Raw genomic sequence first — 18,462 nt, 5'->3', positions numbered from 1 at the left:
CCTCAGCAGAACGAAACAGACCCCAGAACTTTCCACAGGCAGAGAGACCCCATCCTTAAGGGTGCTTGGGGTATTAGAAATTAAAAATAAGTCTCAAATGCTTCAAGCTCTCCTCTGGCTGGGGGATTCTGTACCAAGCGTGGGCAGGCAGAGCACCACGGGCGAACGCAGAGGAGCCGCCTTCAGGCTCCCGTCGCGGCGCAGACTATGGGTGAAATCCATCCTCCTCATCCTGCTGCATCCCTCGCCCATCCCCAGTCCTCCCCTCTTGCCCCAGATCCTGACCAGGAACTCTTCTGAGGGCCCTGAGAAACGGTTGTCATCCTCCGCGTTAACTGCGGCATCGTTAACTCACAGAGGTTGGAGTCCTCAGACTGCTCCTGGCCCCCTCAGGCCTCACCAGCAAACCCCGAGCGCCCGCTGCTGCTGCCACCACAGATTTGGGTTGTTTCTGGAAGAGGAATCATCTCGGAAATAATAAATTTCCCTTTTTCAACTCAAACAAGATCTTTATACGGGCAGGAGCAGGGCTGGCAGGGCTCAGACCTGCCGTCGAGCAGCGCTGAGGAAAGAAAAAACACAGCACCCAAAGTCTCCCCAGGAGGTTTCTGAAGGGCAAAGCCCCCTCACGGGGGGGGCAAATGAGGGCAGCGACTGTCTAAATACACACCCCCACACCCCCCCACACGATGGATGGGTTTTTCTCACAGAACAGCTGCAGAAAGAAACGCTGCGGCCAACTCTCGTGGTAACCAGGGACATAACCCTGAGCGGTGTGCTTAGGTAAAATTTAAAAAAAAAAAAAAAAAAAAAAAAAGGTGAAAAATATGAGTTTGTGGCGATAAATGGCCTAAAGATTTACCAGCTGGTGGGAAGGTGACGGGGCTGAAGGGAGCTCAGAGAAACCTGCTTGGGAGGGCACCGAGGAGGGGAACTCCCTGCGGGATCCCGGCTTTGAGGTAAAAGAGACCAAGGGGGGGGGGGGGGGGGTTAGGGCAGGAGATTTGCTCCTCCCAAAGCTGCAGCACGTGAGATAAAACGAATCAGAGCTCTCCTGGGAAGTGCAGCAGCAGCCGGAGAAGACTGAGGGGGGGAAGAGGAGAGGAGGAAAAGTCTGTATACCACGGGTGGCACAAAGGGCACCGGAGCCGCGCAGGGAGCGATGCGCCCGCACAAAAGACGCCAAGGAGAAACAATGGGCTCGGGAGAGGAGAGCGAGCGAAGCCCCGGGCAGCCTCACTGCCGGGAGGGACAAATCTGCTGCCAGCGAGACAATGCGAGGCCACCAAACGCGCGCTGCCGCCCGGATTTAGTCTCAAGGCGGAGGTCTGGGGCAGAAGGAGCTCGCCACGTCGCTCACGGGCTGCGGGAAGGAGGAGCGGGGCTTGGGCTCTGCCAGCGGGGCCTTCGGCCTCTCCGGCCGGCGCGGGGCCGGGGGGCCATGCCCCCCCCTCGGGCGGGGCCTGCGGGCTGCCCGCCGGCTCCCTCAGCTCAAGCGGCGGGAAGAAGTCGTGACGAGCCCCAAATTTTACCCCCCCAACACCTCCCGGAGCCGTTTCCTCCTTCCAAGCCGCCGTGAGGGCTGCGCCAACCACGTCAGCGGGCCTTTCCTGTTATTAAAAAAAAAAAGAAAAAAAAAAAGAAAGAAAACCCGCGGGAAGAGCTGGCCGAGGCCGGGCCTGGGGCTCCCCGAAGCCGCCCGGAGCGCGGTGTCACCCCAATAACCCCGGCTGGAGCGGCGGGGAGCGGCCCGCGGCAGGACCAGGCCTCCCCGCCGGGCTCCCGGGCGCCGAGCAGGGCGCGGCCGGACTCCCGGAGGAGCGGGGGGGGTGTGGGGAACCCCCCCGCTCGTTCCCCCGTCCCTCCGCAGGCCTCACCGATCGCTGGAGCTCGCCCAGCCAGCAGCTCGCCCGCTCCTTGCCGCTGGGGTCGGGGTCGTGGTAGAGCGCCTGCACGGCCTGGTAAACCACCTGCAGGCTGGGCTTCCCGCCGCCGCCCTCCATGGCCGCCCCGCCGCCGCCTCAGCGCCGCCCGCCGCTGCCGCCCGCCGCCATCTCCTCGCCCTGCGCGCTCCGGTACCGGGACGGGGCGGTGCAACCGCGAAGCCGCTCCCCCCCGGAAACAACCCCGCGCCCTTCCGTTCCGCTTCCTTCCCGTCCCGCTTCCTTCCTTTCCGTTCCGCCTCCTTTCCTTTCCCCTCTTTCCTTTCCGTTCCTCTCTCTTCCCCGTTCCGTTCTGTTCCCCCCGGCTCGGCCCGGCCCGGCCCGCCCTACCCCACCGGCCCGGCCCGGAACGGTCCCGCCGGGCTTCCGGGGGTGCGTCGGGGAAAGCGGCCCGGGTGGGCCCGGCCCCACGCGGAAGGGACGCGCCCGCCGCGGCGGGAAGGAGCCCACGGCCCCCCCGCCGTCGGCCGCAGTACCCCCCCGTTCGCCCGGCCAGGGGGGACCGTTACACACCTCCTGCCGGTGCTGCTGCACTGGGCGTGCTGGGACCAGTCCCCCCCGTCCCTGCAGCCCAGTCTGGGGGAGTCCCGTCGCCCCCCCAGTCCCATCAGCCCGTCCCATCGGGGTCCCATCACCGCCCAGTCCCACTACCCCATCCCACTGGGGCCCCATCGCTCCCCAGTCCCACCAGCGCATCCCCCTGGGGTTCCATTGCCCCCCAGTCCCATTATCCCATCCCATTGGGGTCCCATGGCCCCCCCAGTCCCATTACCCTGTCCCACTGTTGTCCCACTGCCTCCCCCAGTCCCATCAGCCTGTCCCACTGGGATCCCACTGCTCCCCAGTCCCATTAGCCCATCCCACCGGGGTTCCGCTGCCCCCCAGTCTCATTACCCTGTACTACTGGGGTCCCATCACCCCCCCCCCAGTCCCATCATGGCCGCCCCCAGTCCCATTACCCCATCCCACTGGGGTCCCATCACCCCCCAGTCCCCTTATCCAGCCTGCCCCAGTATGCCCCATTATTCCCACTGGTCCCAACAGCCCAGCCCAGGGCGATCCCGCTCCCCCTCCCCACCTCCCTCCCAGCCCCTGGAGTCCCCTTGTCCCCCCCTGTCCCCCCAGGATAACTCAGCACCATCCTGCATTGCCTTTCCACGAGCCCCCCCAGCTCACAGGGCTGCCCCAAACCCCCCTTTCCCGTGGCCTCAGCCCCACGGAAGTTTCTCTTTTTTTGAGGAAAGGGGCTGACCCACAGGACCTGCCCCCCCCGGACCAGGGAGTCCCAAACCTCAACCAGTCCCTGCCTGAATCACGGGTGGACACGTCACGTTGACAGCGTGGGCGCTGCTTTAGGCGACCAGTAGACCATGACTGGTCTTCGCTTCGGATGGCCGCCGTGGCGTCACTTCAGCTTCGGGTGTGAATGATGATCATCACGCGTCCGCTGGATAAACCGTCCGCGCGGATCATCCGCAGTAAGACCCTTCTCCTTCCAGAAGTCTCCTTGAAGCTCCACATGGAAGATGCTCAACCACCAGGGCAACGCGTCTCCGAGCGGTGGGGAGCCAGAACGCCGCTCACCCCGGTTGTGTCCCCTGGATCCACGTCCCGATCACAGTAATCCTCGAGTCAAAATGGGCTGTTGGGCGCTGGAATGGGCCCAGGGCAGGGTCAGGCTGGCTCTGAGGAAGGATTTCTGTGCAGAAGGGGCTGTTGGGCCTTGGAATGGGCTGCCCAGGGCAGGGGGGAGTCCCCGGGATCCCTGGAGGGGTTGAAGAGTCGGGCTGAGCCAGCGCTGAGGGATCTGGGGGAGTTGGGAACGCTCAGGGGGAGGGTCATGGTGGGGCTGGAGGAGCTTCAGGGCCTTTTCCAACCCAGGTGGTTCTGGGATTCTGTGAAAACCAATGTGTGGGCAACCAGGAGTACCAGGTTAAGAAAGATTTGGGGGAAAACTCCTTTAATTTCCTTTCCCTCTCATAACTGTTGTCTAATGACGAGGTCACATCTAGCAATGACAATGCCCGTTCCCTTCTCCGGGGGGGGACGACAACCGCATTGTTCACTTTACAAACGCGATTTCTCCGGCGGGTAACGGGTCGGGTTGTCGGGTTTCTTCAGCACCGTTAGATGGTGAAGTTGGGTGGTGAGCAGAACCTGCCCCCAGTGCATCCTGGTATCAACCTCATTTGGGGTAATGACTCCCCAACACCCCAAATTATCAACCGCAGCCTTCTGAAGCGTTGCGATACCCCAGGGCAGAAATTCGGCCTGGGTGGGGAAGAGGAGCTGCGATAATTACACCCCGCATCGCAATCACACCCGACGTAAACGGGTAATTACACCCCGCAGCACAATCACACTCGACGTAAACGGAACAAACGGACACCAGCTCCTAATGATCCCCACCTGGACACCTCCTGGACCTCTCATAATTAACCCCCAATTACAAATGGTATTTCTGATAATCTGGAACTCTGGCATCTGACACGGCATCTTAATAATATGACTTGCCAAAGATAGGATCATTTAACCGGTCTTAGTTTTCACCAGAGCAATGGTTGGCTGAGCACTAACGATGATCAGGACACATGTGCCCCAGAAGACGTAACTGGCTGTACAGATCACATCCCTTTTGGCCAATCCAATTAAGTCCTTAATGAAATTGAGTTGCTCTTCCAACGCACAGTGCTCAGTTGGCCGAAGCCATGATGCCCTTGGGCCAAGGTGGTGGCCCACCAGCTGAAGACCTTGGGCGTGTTGGCTTAGTGGCACCAGCACCTACAAGATCCCATCCTCACGGCGGGCAGATGGCGGCACCGTAACTCGTCTCAGTCCTTGTCTAAAAATGTAATAATTAACTTCCAACACAACCATCGCCGTGGACGTAATTAGCGCGGAGACTCTCGTCTAGCCTGGAGGTGTTTGTGTGCTAATAAATGTTACTCACTGGGTTTCCACTAACGAATCTGAACAAATCAAGTAGGACGCCAATGGCAATGAGCAGCACACCACCGGGAGCCAGCCCTGCTCGGGGTCCACCGCCGATGCCAGTGGCCACATGGCCACGGCCTTGGCCACCAGACCCAGGCGCAGGGACACGGCGTGGTTTGGTGACATCCGCTCTCTGGCTGTCGGGGCAGCGGGGGTTGGGTTGTATCTTGTACCAACTCGCCGTATCGTGGTTTGGGCGCCGGGCACGGTACCCTCGAGTCTTGAGGAACCCTCACGGGAGGCACAACAGCAGCACTGGCCCTGGGGGGCTGGGTGTCCTCCGCCCCATGCCTCAGGAGGCTGGAGATGCCCCAGGGATGCTGTTGTCCCACTTGTGGTGTCCCCAGGGACATTGTGGTCCCACTTCTGGTGACCCCCGAGAGGCGTAGGCCAAGGGATGGAGCGTTGGAGCAGCCATAGAGGTCACCCATGAAGAAACACCAGCCAAGCAGGATTCCCGCTGGCCTGGGGACCCGGCACATCTTTGACCAACACAACGGGGAGCCAGGGATGTCCTCAACGAGCCCAGAAGAGAGACACCACGATAATGACCCGGCCGGCTGGGAGAGCAGAAGCCAGCGCCCCAACATGGTGGCCACGCCTCAACATGGTGGTCATGCCTCAACATGGTGGCCACACCTCAACATGGTGGTCATGCCTCAAAATGGTGGTCACGCCTCAAAATGGTGGTCATGCCTCAACATGGTGGCCACACCTCAACATGGTGGTCATGCCTCAAAATGGTGGTCACGCCTCAACATGGTGGTCATGCCTCAACATGGTGGCCATACCTCAAAATGGTGGCCACGCCTCAAAATGTTGGTCATGCCTCAACATGGTGGTCATGCCTCAAAATGGTGGTCATGCCTCAACATGGTGGCCATACCTCAAAATGGTGGTCACGCCTCAAAATGGTGGTCATGCCTCAACATGGTGGTCATGCCTCAAAATGGTGGTCACACCTCAAAATGGTGGTCATACCTCAACATGGTGGCCATACCTCAACATGGTGGCCACGCCTCAAAATGGTGGTCATGCCTCAACATGGTGGCCATGCGTCAAAATGGTGGTCATGCCTCAACATGGTGGCCACACCTCAAAATTAAACACATAAATAGACACGTGCATAGAGCTAATTAATCACAAGTACCCTTCTTGATTTACTGGTGGTTATTTGGGATAATTAGTAATATTGAATATTGAATATTGAATATTTGGTTTTTGGGTAGTAATTTTGTAGTAAGTTGTGGTACCATTTTCCTTTACTCATCGCAAGTATAATAGTAATTTCTAGTGATTAATTAAAAAATTACAGATTACTAATAGTTTTTGCTGTTAGTAATTTGTTTAGTATTTTGCTAATAGTTATTGCTATAATTTGTATTATTACTATTCCTATTTGTATTATTACCACTACTGGTACAGTTAGTAATTGCTAATACTGGTAGTATGTTATACTAGAGGGATAGTAGACAATAGCAGTCACTCAGAGTAATAGTAATGTATGAGAGTAGCAGCTGATAGCAATTTTAATAAAGCAATTAATGGAAATAAAGCTGCTGAGTCCTCGTGTCTGGTGGGATCCAGGAACCTGTGAGGTGAACCCCCGGGGATTTAGGGGTGATCCCCCCCGTCCCCCCGCTTTGGTGGGACCCCCCAATGGTCACGTCCCGGGTGGGAGCAGCCGGCGGGACCCTGGAACGCCCATGGCAAAAAGGTGTAAAAAAAGATCACGTTCTCGACCCAAAACCAGCTTCTGTGCGGGAGCGGCCGTGCGGGGGGGTCCTGGCCAGAGGGACCCCCGCGGGGACCCCCGGGGGACGCGGCTGTCCCCGGCGCTGTGGGGGTGACACCTCGTGTCCCAGGCGGGGCTCTGCCACCGCCGCGGTATCGAGTTGTGTCCCGCAGCGCTGCTGTGGAGATGCACACCCCCTCTTTTACCCGTGGCTGTTTGCCTAGGAGAATTTTGTAGTGACTTGTAGGACAGAGAGAGAGAGAAAATTGTTCTGTTCTATTTCCATTATATTACGTTATACTATATTATATTAATATTTTATATTTTGTATAGCCTGTAAGAATAATAATAGTCTGTATTTTGTATCGAATACAAACATACAAGTACTTTCCCTTTTATACGTAATATATTACGGACCATTTTTGTACGTGTTCTATAGACATGTCCCTACCTGGAATGACGTAATAACTTGTCATAGACATATATTTGCTTTATTCTTGGAAAATACGTATAGCTACGGACTTCCCTAGGGGTAATTTTGTACTGTGTAGTAGAGAGCGAGATATATCTTTTTTCTTTTCTTTTCTTTTCTTTTCTTTTCTTTTCTTTTCTTTTCTTTTCTTTTCTTTTCTTTTCTTTTCTTTTCTTTTCTTTTCTTTTCTTTTCTTTTCTTTTCTTCTCTTTTCTTTCCTTTTCTTTTTCCTTTTCTCTTTTTTCTCTTTTTTTTCTTTTTTCTTTTTTCTCTTTTTTCTCTTTTTTCTCTTTTTTCTTTCTTTTCTTTTCTTTTCTTTTCTTTTCTTTTCTTTTCTTTTCTTTTCTTTTCTTTTCTTTTCTTTTCTTTTCTTTTCTTTTCTCTCCTCTCCTCTCCTCTCCTCTCCTCTCCTCTCCTCTCCTCTCCTCTCCTCTCCTCTCCTCTCCTCTCCTCTCCTCTCCTCTCCTCTCCTCTCCTCTCCTCTCCTCTCCTCTCCTCTCCTCTCCTCTCCCCTCCCCTCCCCTCCCCTCCCCTCCCCTCCCTTTTCTTTTCTTTTCTTTTCTTTTCTTTTCTTTTCTTTTCTTTTCTTTTCTTTTCTTTTCTTTTCTTTTCTTTTCTTTTCTTTTCTTTTCTTTTCTTTTCTTTTCTTTTCTTTTTTCTTTCATTTTCCATACTAGCACATTCCGTTGTAGCGTTACTTTTACCTCCTCTGTACACAAGTCCGATACACTTGGTACCCGACACAGGCCCGTGGGCACTCTGCAGAGAACACGGCAGTTAAGACCCGTTCGCTGTTTTGTGTCGAACATAAAGCACACACGAATATTCGGTCCCTTTTGAACGCAGCTGGTTCCCCGGGGCTCCCCCAGCCCCGCGTGTCCGGGGTGTCACGGGGGGACACCCTCCCGCTCAGGTCACCTCCTGCCCCCGTGCCCCCCTCATTAGCGCTAATTAGCGTGGCGCGGGGGCTCCGGGCTCTCGGGGGGCCCCGGGCGCCCCCGGGCTGTCCCGTGGGCAGCAGTGGGGCGGCGGCAGCCATGGCTGGGTGGGGAGGGGCACAGCTGGATGGGGCAGAGCTGGGTGTGTGGGGCACGGCTGGGTGAGTCACAGCTGGATTTACGAGGCACGGCTGAGTCACAGCTGGGGGGGCACATCTGGGGGGGGCACATCTGGGTGAGTGACAGCTGGGCGGGGCCGGCGCCTCCCCCCCCGCCGCTCCCCGCGGTGTTCCCGGCGCAGGGGCGGGGCGGGGCGGTGGCGCCGGGGCGGTCCCGGGGGCCGGTGGCGGTGCCGGCGGGCGGGCGGCAGCCGGGACGCCACGGTGAGGGGCGCGGGGACGGGTGGGGGGTGCTGTGTCCCCCCCCACCCCCTCGCACCCCCCCCGCCATCTCTCCCCGGGCCGAGGGGAGCTGCCGGGGCCCAGAACATCCCGGGGAAGCGGGAGGGGGGGGACGGGACCCGGGGGCTGCTGCCCCACCGCCCTGCCCCACGCCCGCCCCGCACCCTGCCCTAGAGCGGCCCCAGATCCCCCATAGCGGCCCCAGATCCTGCCCTATAGCCACCGCGGATCCCTGCCCTATAGCTGCCCCTGCCCTATAGCACCCTCACCCCCTGCCCTATAGCACCCTCATCCCCTGCCCTATAGCAGCCCCAGATCCTGCCCCATAGCCGCCGATCCCTGCCCTATAACGGCCCCAGCCCCTGCCCTATAAGCACCCCAAAGCCCTGCCCTATAGCAGCCCCTGCCCCTGCCCTATGGCAGCCCCCGTTCTCTGCCCTAGAGCCGCCCCCCCGGGTGGGGTGAATGTCCGGGGGGGGTGGGGGGGGTGTTTTCGGGGTCCCCCCGGTGTTTGACGTGACCCGTCTCCCGCAGCGCCGTGCCCAGGCGTTGGCTCCGCACACGGGCAGGATGGTGCCGGTCCCGGTGGCAGCGCTCTGGGCCTTGGCTCCCCTCCTCACCGGGGCAGGTACCCCCAAACCCCCCCATTCCTACTCCTCCGCACCCGCAGGGCGGGGGGGGGCAGGCGGGGGGGTGGTGACTCACGGGGCGGCTCCTGGCACCGACGCCAAAAGCCACCGTCAGCCTCGCCCCCCCCCCCCCTCCGCCCCAACACCCCCGTCCTGGGGGTTCCCCACATTAAAGGGGGGGTCAAAGGGGTGACCCCGCTGTCGCTCTTTGCCCCCCCCCCCCCCCCCCCCCCCCAGATGTACCCGCTGTCGTCACCGTGCGGGCGGCCCTGGGCGAGGACACCTGCCTGCCCTGCGACCCCCGGCCCTGGGGCCCCCTGCGCGGGGTCACCCTCCGCTGCGCCCACCACGGCGGCCCCCAGCACCCCCCGGCCCTGGTGCTCAGGCACCGCCTGGGCCAGCACCCGCCGCCCACGGGCCCGGGGTGGCACCCGCCGGAGGAACCGGGCAACCGCTTCAGGGGGAGGGTGGCCCTCTGTGCCGCGGGGGCCACTGGCCTGGGCCTGCTCCTGCGCAACGTCAGCCACCCCGACTACGGGAATTATTCCTGCGAGACGGGGGGGGGCGGCGCCCCACAGCCCCTCTGCAGCCTCGCGCTGCAGCCCCCCGAGGCAGGTGAGTGCGCGCACACATACACACACACACACACACACACACAGAGATTGGGGTGTCCCCCCATCCTCCATCCCATGGGTGCTGCCGATCACCCTGCACCCCATGGGGGGGGACACACACTTTGGGGTGTCCCCCTCCCCATCCTCTAGGTGCTGTCCCTCACCCTGCAGCCCCCCGGGCAGGTGAGCGGCGAGGGGGGGACACAACACCCAGTTTGGGGGTGTCATCGTTGTGTCCCCCCCCCCCGTATCCTTCATCCCCTGGGTGCTGCCGCTCACCCTGCACACCATGGTGGGGGGACACACACACTTTGGGGTGTCCTCCCCCCTATCCTCCATCCCCTGGGTGCTGCCGCTCACCCCGCACCCCACGGGGGGGCTGGGGGTCCCCCAGGGGAATTGGTGGAGGATTTGGGGACCTTGTCCCCATGTCCCCCCCGTCCCCACTGGTTGCTCCGCAGGGGTCCCTGGGGCCGCGGAGCCGGACATGCTCATGGTGGTGTGTGCGCTCACCGCGGCCTTCACTGCTGTGGCCATCGGCGTCCTGGTGGGCTGCCGCTGCGGGAGGGGCTGCGGGTGCCCGAAGGGGGGCTGTGGGTGCCCAGGTGGGTGCTGGGCATGCTCAAAAAGGTGCTGGGGGTGCCAAGGTGGGTGCTGGGGGTGCTTAAAGCAGTGCTGGGGGTGCCCAAAGGGGGGCTGGGGGTGACAGGGGGGGGCTGGGGGTGCCCAGGTGGGTGCTGTGGGTGCTCAGTGGGTGCTGTGGGTGCCCAGGGGGGGGCTGGGGGTGCCCAGGTGGGTACTGGGGATGCTCAGTGGGTGCTAGGGGTGGCCGGGGGGGGGCTGGGGGTGCCCAGGTGGGTACTGGGGGTGCTCAGTGGGTGCTGCGGGTGCCCGGGGGCGTGAGGATGGGGGTGTGATGGGAATGGGGATGAATATGGGGCTGATGAGGAGACGGATGGGGATGAAGATGAAGATGAAGATGAAGATGAGGAGGGGGACGGGGATGGTGACTGAGGATGAGGACGGTGACTGGCGTGGGGATCTGCGTGGGGACCTCGGGGCACCGCTCCCTCCCCCGTGGGGGACCCGACTCACACCCCCCCCCACACCCCCCCTCGGCGGGGTCCAGCCCAGGGGACCGGAGCCGCGGATGGAGGAGGAGGAGGAGGAGGAGGAGGAGGAGGAGGAGGAGGAACCGTGGCCTTGGGCGACCTGAAGAGTCCCAGCGCCTGAGGGCCCCACGCAGGATGCGGCCCACGGCTCCACCCAGCGGGGGGTGCGGGGGGGCCGGGGCGGTGCCCCCCAAAACCCGCCGGGGGGGCCGGCGCTCCCCCAATAAAGCGCGTTAGTCCGGAGCGGGCGTGGGGCCCCTCCTTCCCGGTGCGCCCCGCGGGGGGGGACACACACGGGACAGGGGGCTCCCGGGAGGATACGGGGGTCCCTGGGGGGGGGGAGATTGTGGGTGTCCCCGTGCGCGCCCGAACCCCCACGCCCGCTGGGCGGCGCTGCCGACGGCTGGGACGGGGTGACCACGCCCATCGCCACGCCCATCGCCACGCCCCTCTGCTCTGCCTGGGCGCACGCCCCGCGTGGACACGCCCCCTCGCCTCTGGACAAGCCCCCGGGTCCCCTGGGGGTGTCCCCACCCGTGTCCCCACCCGTGTCCCCGTCCCACGCGCAGCCCTCGCTGTACACACAGCGTGCACACACACACACAGTGTACACACACACACAGAGTGTACACACACACAGAGTGTACACACACACACACACGCGTGTACACACACACGCACCCCGTCCTCCTCCTGCCCCTCTCAGCAGGGGGCCACCAGGGCCTCCCTGACACCCCCTGCGTGTCCTCGTCCCTGTCACCAACCCATCCCAGCACGGCCACCACGGCTACAACAGCCACCATGGCCACCACAAACACTACGGCCACTACAGCCAGTATGGCCACCAGCACCTATGGCCACTGCAACCACCACGGCCACCACGGTCACCACAGCCACTACAATCAGCATGGCAACCACAGCCACCATGGCCACCACAGCCACAATGGCCACCACAAATACGGCCACCACAGCTATCACAGCCACTATGGCCACCACGGCCACTACAGCCAGTATGGCCACCAGTGCCTACGGACACTACAACCACCACAACCATGACGTCCACCACAGCCACCCTGGCCACTACAGCCACCGGGGCTACCACAGCCATCACAGCCAGTGTGGCCACCAGGGCCACCGCCACCCCCGTGACCACCAGAGCCACAAAGGCCACCACACGTAGACCTGATGGGTGGACGCGCAGCTCTGACTGACGGACGTGTAGACTGACAGACGGACGGTGCATCCGTTGGCCAACGTGGGCACCTTCATCTTCACCGCCGGGGCAGAGGCATTTTGGTGGGACCCGGGAGAGTTCAGCCCCATCATGCCCTCACAGGTTGCCCAAGGGGACTCTCCAGTGGCCCACGGGCATCAGCCACGGTGTTTTCGGGGCCACAGCAACCCCCGTGGCCGAGTGGTGGCTCCTCGGTGCCACAGGCTGGGTTCCATGGCTGCGGTGGCACCTCGGTGACCCCAAGAGCGAGGAGGGGATTTTTGGTTTCGGTTCCTCTGCCCAAAGTTCTCGGTTGCCTCCAGGAAGGGCTGGGCCTGGGCCGGCAGCGGCTCCCCGGGGCTTTCCAGCCTTGATGGACCCGGGCCTAGAAGAGAAATAATAATAAATGTAATAAATATGATAATAAAAATAATAATAACTGGGAGGTGGTGCTCCCCCGAGCAAAGGGGACCATGTCGTGGTGATGGCACAAGATGGCAGCTCTTGCCTCTGCCCACAGGGGCCATGAGTAAAGCGTGATGCAAAAAAATGGGCAAAAATTCATCCAAAAAAATGGGATTTGAGGCTTGAATCCAGTTCGGGAAGGGACCCGCCGCTTCCTCGCGACCCGGGTTGATTCTGTAATTAATGGGAACGAGGTGAGCGTGGACGGGATGGACCAGAGCGATGGGGTGGAGGAAGGATCCCTCCTCCTCCTCCCTGTGGGCTTTGGGGGGTCCCGCTGGACACGCAGAAATAAAGGGGAACACAAAGAAATCCCCCAAACTTGCCATTTTTTACGCAGCTTCACAGGTTTTAGCAGCGGAGCGGGGAACTGCCGGGTCTTGGGGCTCCTGCTTCCCCCGAGGTTGCTGGGGATGGGGACTCGGCGCTGCCCGTTTTGGGGTGATTTCTGCACATTTGGGGTCAGAGATTTGGCCGCGCCCTTGCAGGGTAAGCCCCAATCTCCCCAGGTGGGGGCGTTTTGGGGACAAACGGCTCCCCCGTGTCCCTGCTGTCCCCACGGCCATCCCCGCTGTGTCCCTGCGTCCCTCCAAGGGCTGTCACCGAAGGCAGAAATCAATTAGAAATGCTAATTATTACAAAATGTAACCACAGCCCCGGCTGGGGACTCTGGGGCAGGGAGAGCGCGATTCGGGCAGGTTTTGGATGAGCCGAACTGGCTCATCAGGTGATTTAAAAAGAGGGGGCGCTGGCCCTTTAAGGGCGGAAGGGGGAGCGGCGGACAGGTGCGGCGGAGACACACCGGGAGGCGGCGAGTGAGCGACGGGGAGGCGCACCAATGGGAAGGCAGAACGAGCCAGGCCGGCCAATGAGAGCGCGGCGAAGGGAGCGGGCGGGCCGCTGGCCGGCTCGGCGGCGCTCGCGGCGGCGGCGCGGAGCGGCTCGGTGGCCTCGGGGCTCGGCGCGGCTGGACCCGGTTTAGCTGGACCCAGCTTAGCTGGACCCGGCTTAGCTGGGCCCGGCTTGGCCATGGCGAGGCCCCAGGGAGACGATTTCTCCTTCGTGAGCCCGGCGGTGAAGTACGTTCTCTTCTTCTTCAACACGCTCTTCTGGGTGAGTGCCGGGGGGGGCGTCCCCGGGGGGACACCGGGACCCCCGTATCGCTGGGGGGGGGGGGAAATGGAACGAGCCCCAACACCGCCCCCCCCGGGAATTTCTGTGGTTTTTAGGGAATTCTTTTAATGTGTTTTGGTATATTTTTTTATGTTTTTTTCAGATTTTAAAAAATATTTCTGGGGATTTTTTAAAAAGGTTTTTTTGGGGTTTTTTTTAAATGTTTGGGTTTTTTAAAATTTTTAAAACTTTTTTTGCGAACTCTAAAATTATTTTTGGAGGATTTTTTAAAATGTTTTTTGGGGAGGTATTTTTTATGTGTTTCGGGGAATTCTTTTAATGTGTTTTAGGGCATTCTTTTAATGTGTTTTAGGGCGATTTTTTTAATGTTTTGAGGGGATTTTTTTTTAATTTATTTGAGGATATTTTAATGTCTTTTGGAGAAGTGGTCTTATGCGTTTGGGGGGATTTTTATGTTTTCTGAGGAATTTTTTGCTTTTGGGTTGGATTTTTTTGCGTTTGGGGTTTGTGGTTTTGGGTTTTTTTTAAAGGTCCTGGGGCTTTTTTTCAACGGTCGGGTTTTTTCAAGGGCTTTGCTCACGTTCTAAATCTCTTCTTTTTTGAGGAAGTTTCTCATTTCGGACAAACAACGTCCCCGTGCTCGGCCACCCAGAGCGGGGAAGGGCTGGTGGGGACGGCGGTGACCTCCCCGTGCTGGGGGGGACGCGCTGGGGGCTCTGTCCTACCTGCGCCGCCGCCATCGGGTCTGTGCGGGGCTGCCGAGGGGAAACTGAGGCAGCGGGTCCGGCTCTGAGGTGGCTCAACCGCCCCCATCTCGCCCCGCAGATGATCTCGGTGGCGACGGTGGCGGTGGGGGTCTACGCCCGGCTGCTGAAGCACACAGGTGAGGTTGGGGGGCCCGGGGGTGCTGGCTCGGGGGTGCCACCGGGCGGGTGGCGGTGACGGCTCGCTGCGGCAGAGGCGGCACTGGCGGGGCTGGCGGTGGATCCCGCCGTGCTGCTCGTCGCGGTGGGCGTCCTCATCTTCCTCATCACCTTCTGCGGCTGCGTCGGCTCCTTGCGGGAGAACATCTGCCTGCTGCAGGCGGTGAGTGCCCGGTGACGGTGGGTGTCGTGTTGTCGTGTCCCCGCTCCGGGGTGTCCCCATGACGTGTCTCTGCCGCCATCACGCTCCTCTCGCCCTCGCAGTTCTCCGTCTGCCTGACCATCGTCTTCCTCCTGCAGCTGGCGGCCGGCGTGCTGGGCTTCGTCTTCTCTGATAAGGTACCGCCGGGGCGCAGGGGGAGCAGCGCTGCGGGGGGGGGTCTGGGTGACCCCCAGCCTGTCCCATTGGGTGACAACCTTGCCGGTGTGTGTCCTCCCCTGGCTGTCCCCGTCCCGCAGGCCCGTGGGAAGGTCAGTGACATTGTCAACGCCGCCATCGTGCATTATCGGGACGACCCGGACCTGCAGAACCTCATCGACTTCGGGCAGAAGGAGGTGTGGGGAGCCAGGGGTGCGGGGGGTGTCACGTGTGTCCCCACTCACAGGTCAGGTGTGGAGGTCGTGGCTCTCGCTTTAAATCCATGGGGTGAGGGTGTCTGGCGGCTCCTCCACCAGGGGTTCGATGTTCGTGGTGAATCCCTGGATAAAAATTGGAGACAACGGGACAGTGTTTACGTAGGGCCTACTAAAACTGGAAGCGGCTGTCCCTAAAGCCAGCGGCGCTGGGGTGAACGGGGTGCGGGGGGGGTGGTCTGGGGGGGCTGTCACTCACTGCCTGTTGTCCCAGTGTCCCTTTGTGTGTCCCCCCTCACAGTTCAGCTGCTGCGGGGGGGTCTCCTACAAGGACTGGTCCCAGAACATGTACTTCAACTGCACCCCCGCCAACCCCAGCCAGGAGCGCTGCTCCGTCCCCTTCTCCTGCTGCCTGCGGGACACCCGCCAGGTGAGGACGGTGTCCTCAGAGCTGGGGGGGACACCCCGGGGTGCTCTCAGGGGCCCCCTTACTCTGCACCTCTCCTCCCATCCCTTGAGGCTGCGCTGAGCACCCCAGGAGGGTGTTGGTTGCTATCCAGGTGAGTGGGAGCCAGCAGTGTGCCCAGGGGGCCAAGGAGGGCAGTGGCATCCTGGCTTGTGTCAGCACTGGCGTGGCCAGCAGGGACAGGGAAGGGATCTGAGCCCTGGGCTGGGCACTGGGGAGGCCGCCCCTCGCTGAGGGGGTTCAGTTTTGGGCCCCTCACCCCAAAAAGGCCATTGAATGACTCGAGCGTGGCCAGAGAAGGGCAACGGAGCTGGGGCAGGGTCTGGAGCACAGGTCTGCTGGGGAGCGGCTGGGGGAACTGGGGGGGTTCAGTCTGGAGAAGAGGAGGCTGAGGGGAGACCTCCTGGCCCTCTGCAACTCCCTGCCAGGAGGGGGCAGAGAGGGGGGATGAGTCTCTGGAGCCAAGGCCCCAGCGCCAGGCCCCGAGGGAATGGCCTCAAGCTGCCCAGGGCAGGGTCAGGCTGGCTCTGAGGAAGGATTTCTGTGCAGAAGGGGCTGTTGGGCCTTGGAATGGGCTGCCCAGGGCAGGGGGGAGTCCCCGGGATCCCTGGAGGGGTTGAAGAGTCGGGCTGAGCCAGCGCTGAGGGATCTGGGGGAGTTGGGAACGCTCAGGGGGAGGGTCATGGTGGGGCTGGAGGAGCTGCAGGGGCTTTTCCAACCCAGATGGTTCTGGGATTCTGTGAGAGGGAACCCACCAGCAACATGTGGCAGCCTGCACCACCTGCTGGCTTTGGGGGTGCTGCAGTGGGGTTTGGGGCACTGATTCCCCCTGTGTGGGGTGGGGGGGTAGCAGGCAGCAACGCTGTCACCACCCCCCTTCCGCTCAGGTATTGTCCCTTGTGGGGGCTGGGGGGGTTTAGGGGACCCAGCAGTGGAGGGATAGGCTGGGGACACCAAGGGCCCAGAGGAAGGGGACACCTGAGCTCCTGTTCACTTACCCCTCCCCCCCCCCGCCCAAAAAAGCAGGGACCTCCCCAGCCCGGTGGGTTTTGTGCCCTCCCAGGCCGTGGTGAACACCCAGTGCGGATGGGGCGTGCAGGCCCGTGGCTACCTGGAGGCCGGTGCCGTCATCTACACCAGCGGCTGCGTCGACACCCTGGGCAGCTGGATCCACAGCAACCTGCTGCTGCTGGGGGGCATCACCCTGGGGCTGGCCCTCCCCCAGGTACCGTGGCCAGCTGGCCTCCCTCCGTCCTTCCTCTCTTCCTCTTGTCCATCCTCATCTCTTCCTTGTGTCCGTCCGTCCTTCCTCATCTCTTCCTCACGTGTGTCTGCATCCATCCTCACGTCTCACCTCATTTCTCCCTTGTCCTTCCTCATCTCTTCCTTGCATCCGTCCTCCCTCGTTCCATCCTCACCTCTTCCTCATGTCCATCCGTCCTTCCTCGTCTATTCCTCACATGCGTCCATCCCCACATCCGTCTTTCCTTCCGAGCATCCCTCCTTCCTCATCTCTTCCTTATGTCTGTCCTCATCTCTTCCTCGTGTGCATGTATCTGTCCTTCCTCATCTCGTGCCCATCCTTCCTCATCTCTTCCTTGCATCCATCCTCGTGTCCGTCTGTCCTCACATCCTTCCTCATCTCTCCCCCATGTCTGTCCATCCTTCCATCCTTGCATCCTTCACCTCTTCCTTGCATGCATCTGTCCGTCCTCACATGTGTCCTTCCTCATCTCTTCCCTGCATCATCTGTCCTCCCTCCCTCTCCCCCTTCCTCATCCCTTGTGTCCACCCTTATCTCCTCCTTGCCTCCGTCTGTCCTTCCTCACCCCTTCCTCACCTCCCGCTCTCCTCAGCTGGTGGGCATCCTGCTGGCTCAGATCCTCATCCACCAGATCAAAGACCAGATCAAGCTGCAGCTCTACAACCACCAGCACCGGGCAGACCCCTGGTACTGAGGCCCCAGTGTGGCAGCAGCTCGGGGAGCCGTGACCTCAACGGTGATTTTTTTTTTTTTTTTCCCCCAAACCCCGGATCCCTCGGAAGAGCCGAAGGGGCTTTGCTGAAATAGAGGGAGGTTGGAGCGGGACACCTGGAGAGGGGTGCTGGGGACTTTGGGTGCCGGGTTTGCCGGGACGTGCCGTGCTGCCGCGCGCCGTTTGGGGGACGGAACTGACCGTTGGTGAACCGCTCTCTGTCTGTTGTCCGTCTGTCCGTCCTGTCCTGATCCACACAGCCTTCACCCCAGGGGGGGGAGGTGGGAACTGGGGACGTTGCCCCCGTCACTGGGCTCCATCTCTGTGACCCCGGGGGGACGCGGCCTCTGGCCTGGCCACCCTGGAAGAAGAAGGACTGTGAGGATGTTCCTGCGCAGGGCTGACCCCAGTGGGAGGGGGTTCGTTAGCAGAGGGTGGGGGTCCCGTCACTATCGTCCTCCCCCTCCCTGGTGCTGAGCCCCGTGTGCAGGAGGGGACAGGTGCCATCCTGTGCCCCCCCGGGACATTACCCTTCACTTTTGGAGAGAAGAGAGACAAAATCTGGAGCCTGCTGTCCCCGTGGCGGGGGGGACACAATCGCCTTGGCCCCTGCCATCACAACAGATTTAGGCTTCGGGGCCCAAAAAAAGGAAGGAGGTGGGGGGGCAGCACAACCAGCTAGTAGACAGCAGAGAAGCCCCCACCAAGCTTCCTCATCTGCCCCAGGGAAGAGCCTGCAAGATTTTGGGGTGTCAAGAGCTGGGGGGGGGGGGGGCTGCTGCCCCCCCCCCCTCAGCATTGTGGGCTCCCGGCGTCGCTGCTGCTTTTTGGAGCCGTTGCAAACTGTGGGTGGAGGGGTTTTTTGTGTTTTTTC

The 18,462-nt window shown here is 60.9% G+C and overlaps 3 protein-coding genes across 12 annotated transcripts in view; 2 read left to right on the top strand and 1 right to left on the bottom strand.

Moving 5' to 3' along the window:
• The window catches only part of TNPO3 (transportin 3), a 48,723-nt gene extending 46,631 nt beyond the window's left edge, over positions 1 to 2,092 (bottom strand). For 6 of the 8 annotated variants that reach the window (XM_074903588.1, XM_074903589.1, XM_074903590.1 and 3 more), the window contains exon 1: positions 1,878 to 2,091. In XM_074903588.1, coding sequence (XP_074759689.1) covers positions 1,878 to 2,003 — 126 coding nt within the window. In that variant the 5' untranslated portion in view covers positions 2,004 to 2,091. Of the gene's footprint in view, positions 1 to 1,877 lie in introns of all 8 variants that reach the window. The other 2 variants (XM_074903592.1, XM_074903596.1) reach the window with 1 other exon arrangement.
• A 6,797-nt stretch (positions 2,093 to 8,889) lies between these two features.
• LOC141958796 (uncharacterized) lies at positions 8,890 to 10,959 on the top strand. Its single transcript, XM_074901684.1, has 4 exons — positions 8,890 to 9,111; positions 9,350 to 9,727; positions 10,188 to 10,331; positions 10,856 to 10,959. Exons 1-4 carry the CDS (start codon positions 8,949 to 8,951, stop codon positions 10,957 to 10,959), a joined length of 789 nt encoding a protein of 262 aa, XP_074757785.1. The 5' UTR covers positions 8,890 to 8,948.
• A 2,535-nt stretch (positions 10,960 to 13,494) lies between these two features.
• On the top strand, positions 13,495 to 17,944 carry TSPAN33 (tetraspanin 33). 3 transcript variants are annotated; one of them, XM_074901652.1, is made up of 8 exons: positions 13,495 to 13,629; positions 14,476 to 14,533; positions 14,609 to 14,736; positions 14,838 to 14,912; positions 15,033 to 15,128; positions 15,448 to 15,560; positions 16,651 to 16,837; positions 17,469 to 17,944. In XM_074901652.1, the coding sequence occupies exons 1-8, from the start codon at positions 13,546 to 13,548 to the stop codon at positions 17,568 to 17,570; spliced, it is 843 nt and encodes a 280-aa protein (XP_074757753.1). In that variant the 5' UTR covers positions 13,495 to 13,545; the 3' UTR covers positions 17,571 to 17,944. The 3 variants fall into 3 exon arrangements, with proteins under 3 accessions (XP_074757753.1, XP_074757754.1, XP_074757752.1); XM_074901653.1 differs by having other exon boundaries at positions 15,448 to 15,576; positions 16,676 to 16,837; positions 17,508 to 17,944; XM_074901651.1 differs by having other exon boundaries at positions 15,448 to 15,576; positions 16,676 to 16,837.
• The last annotated feature ends 518 nt before the right edge of the window (positions 17,945 to 18,462 follow it).

This window comes from Athene noctua, chromosome 3 (genome assembly GCF_965140245.1).
Source record: "Athene noctua chromosome 3, bAthNoc1.hap1.1, whole genome shotgun sequence".
Classification (NCBI taxonomy): Eukaryota; Metazoa; Chordata; class Aves; order Strigiformes; family Strigidae; genus Athene; species Athene noctua.
Note: the sequence above shows the minus strand (reverse complement) of the source record. Positions and strands in the feature narration are given on the sequence as shown.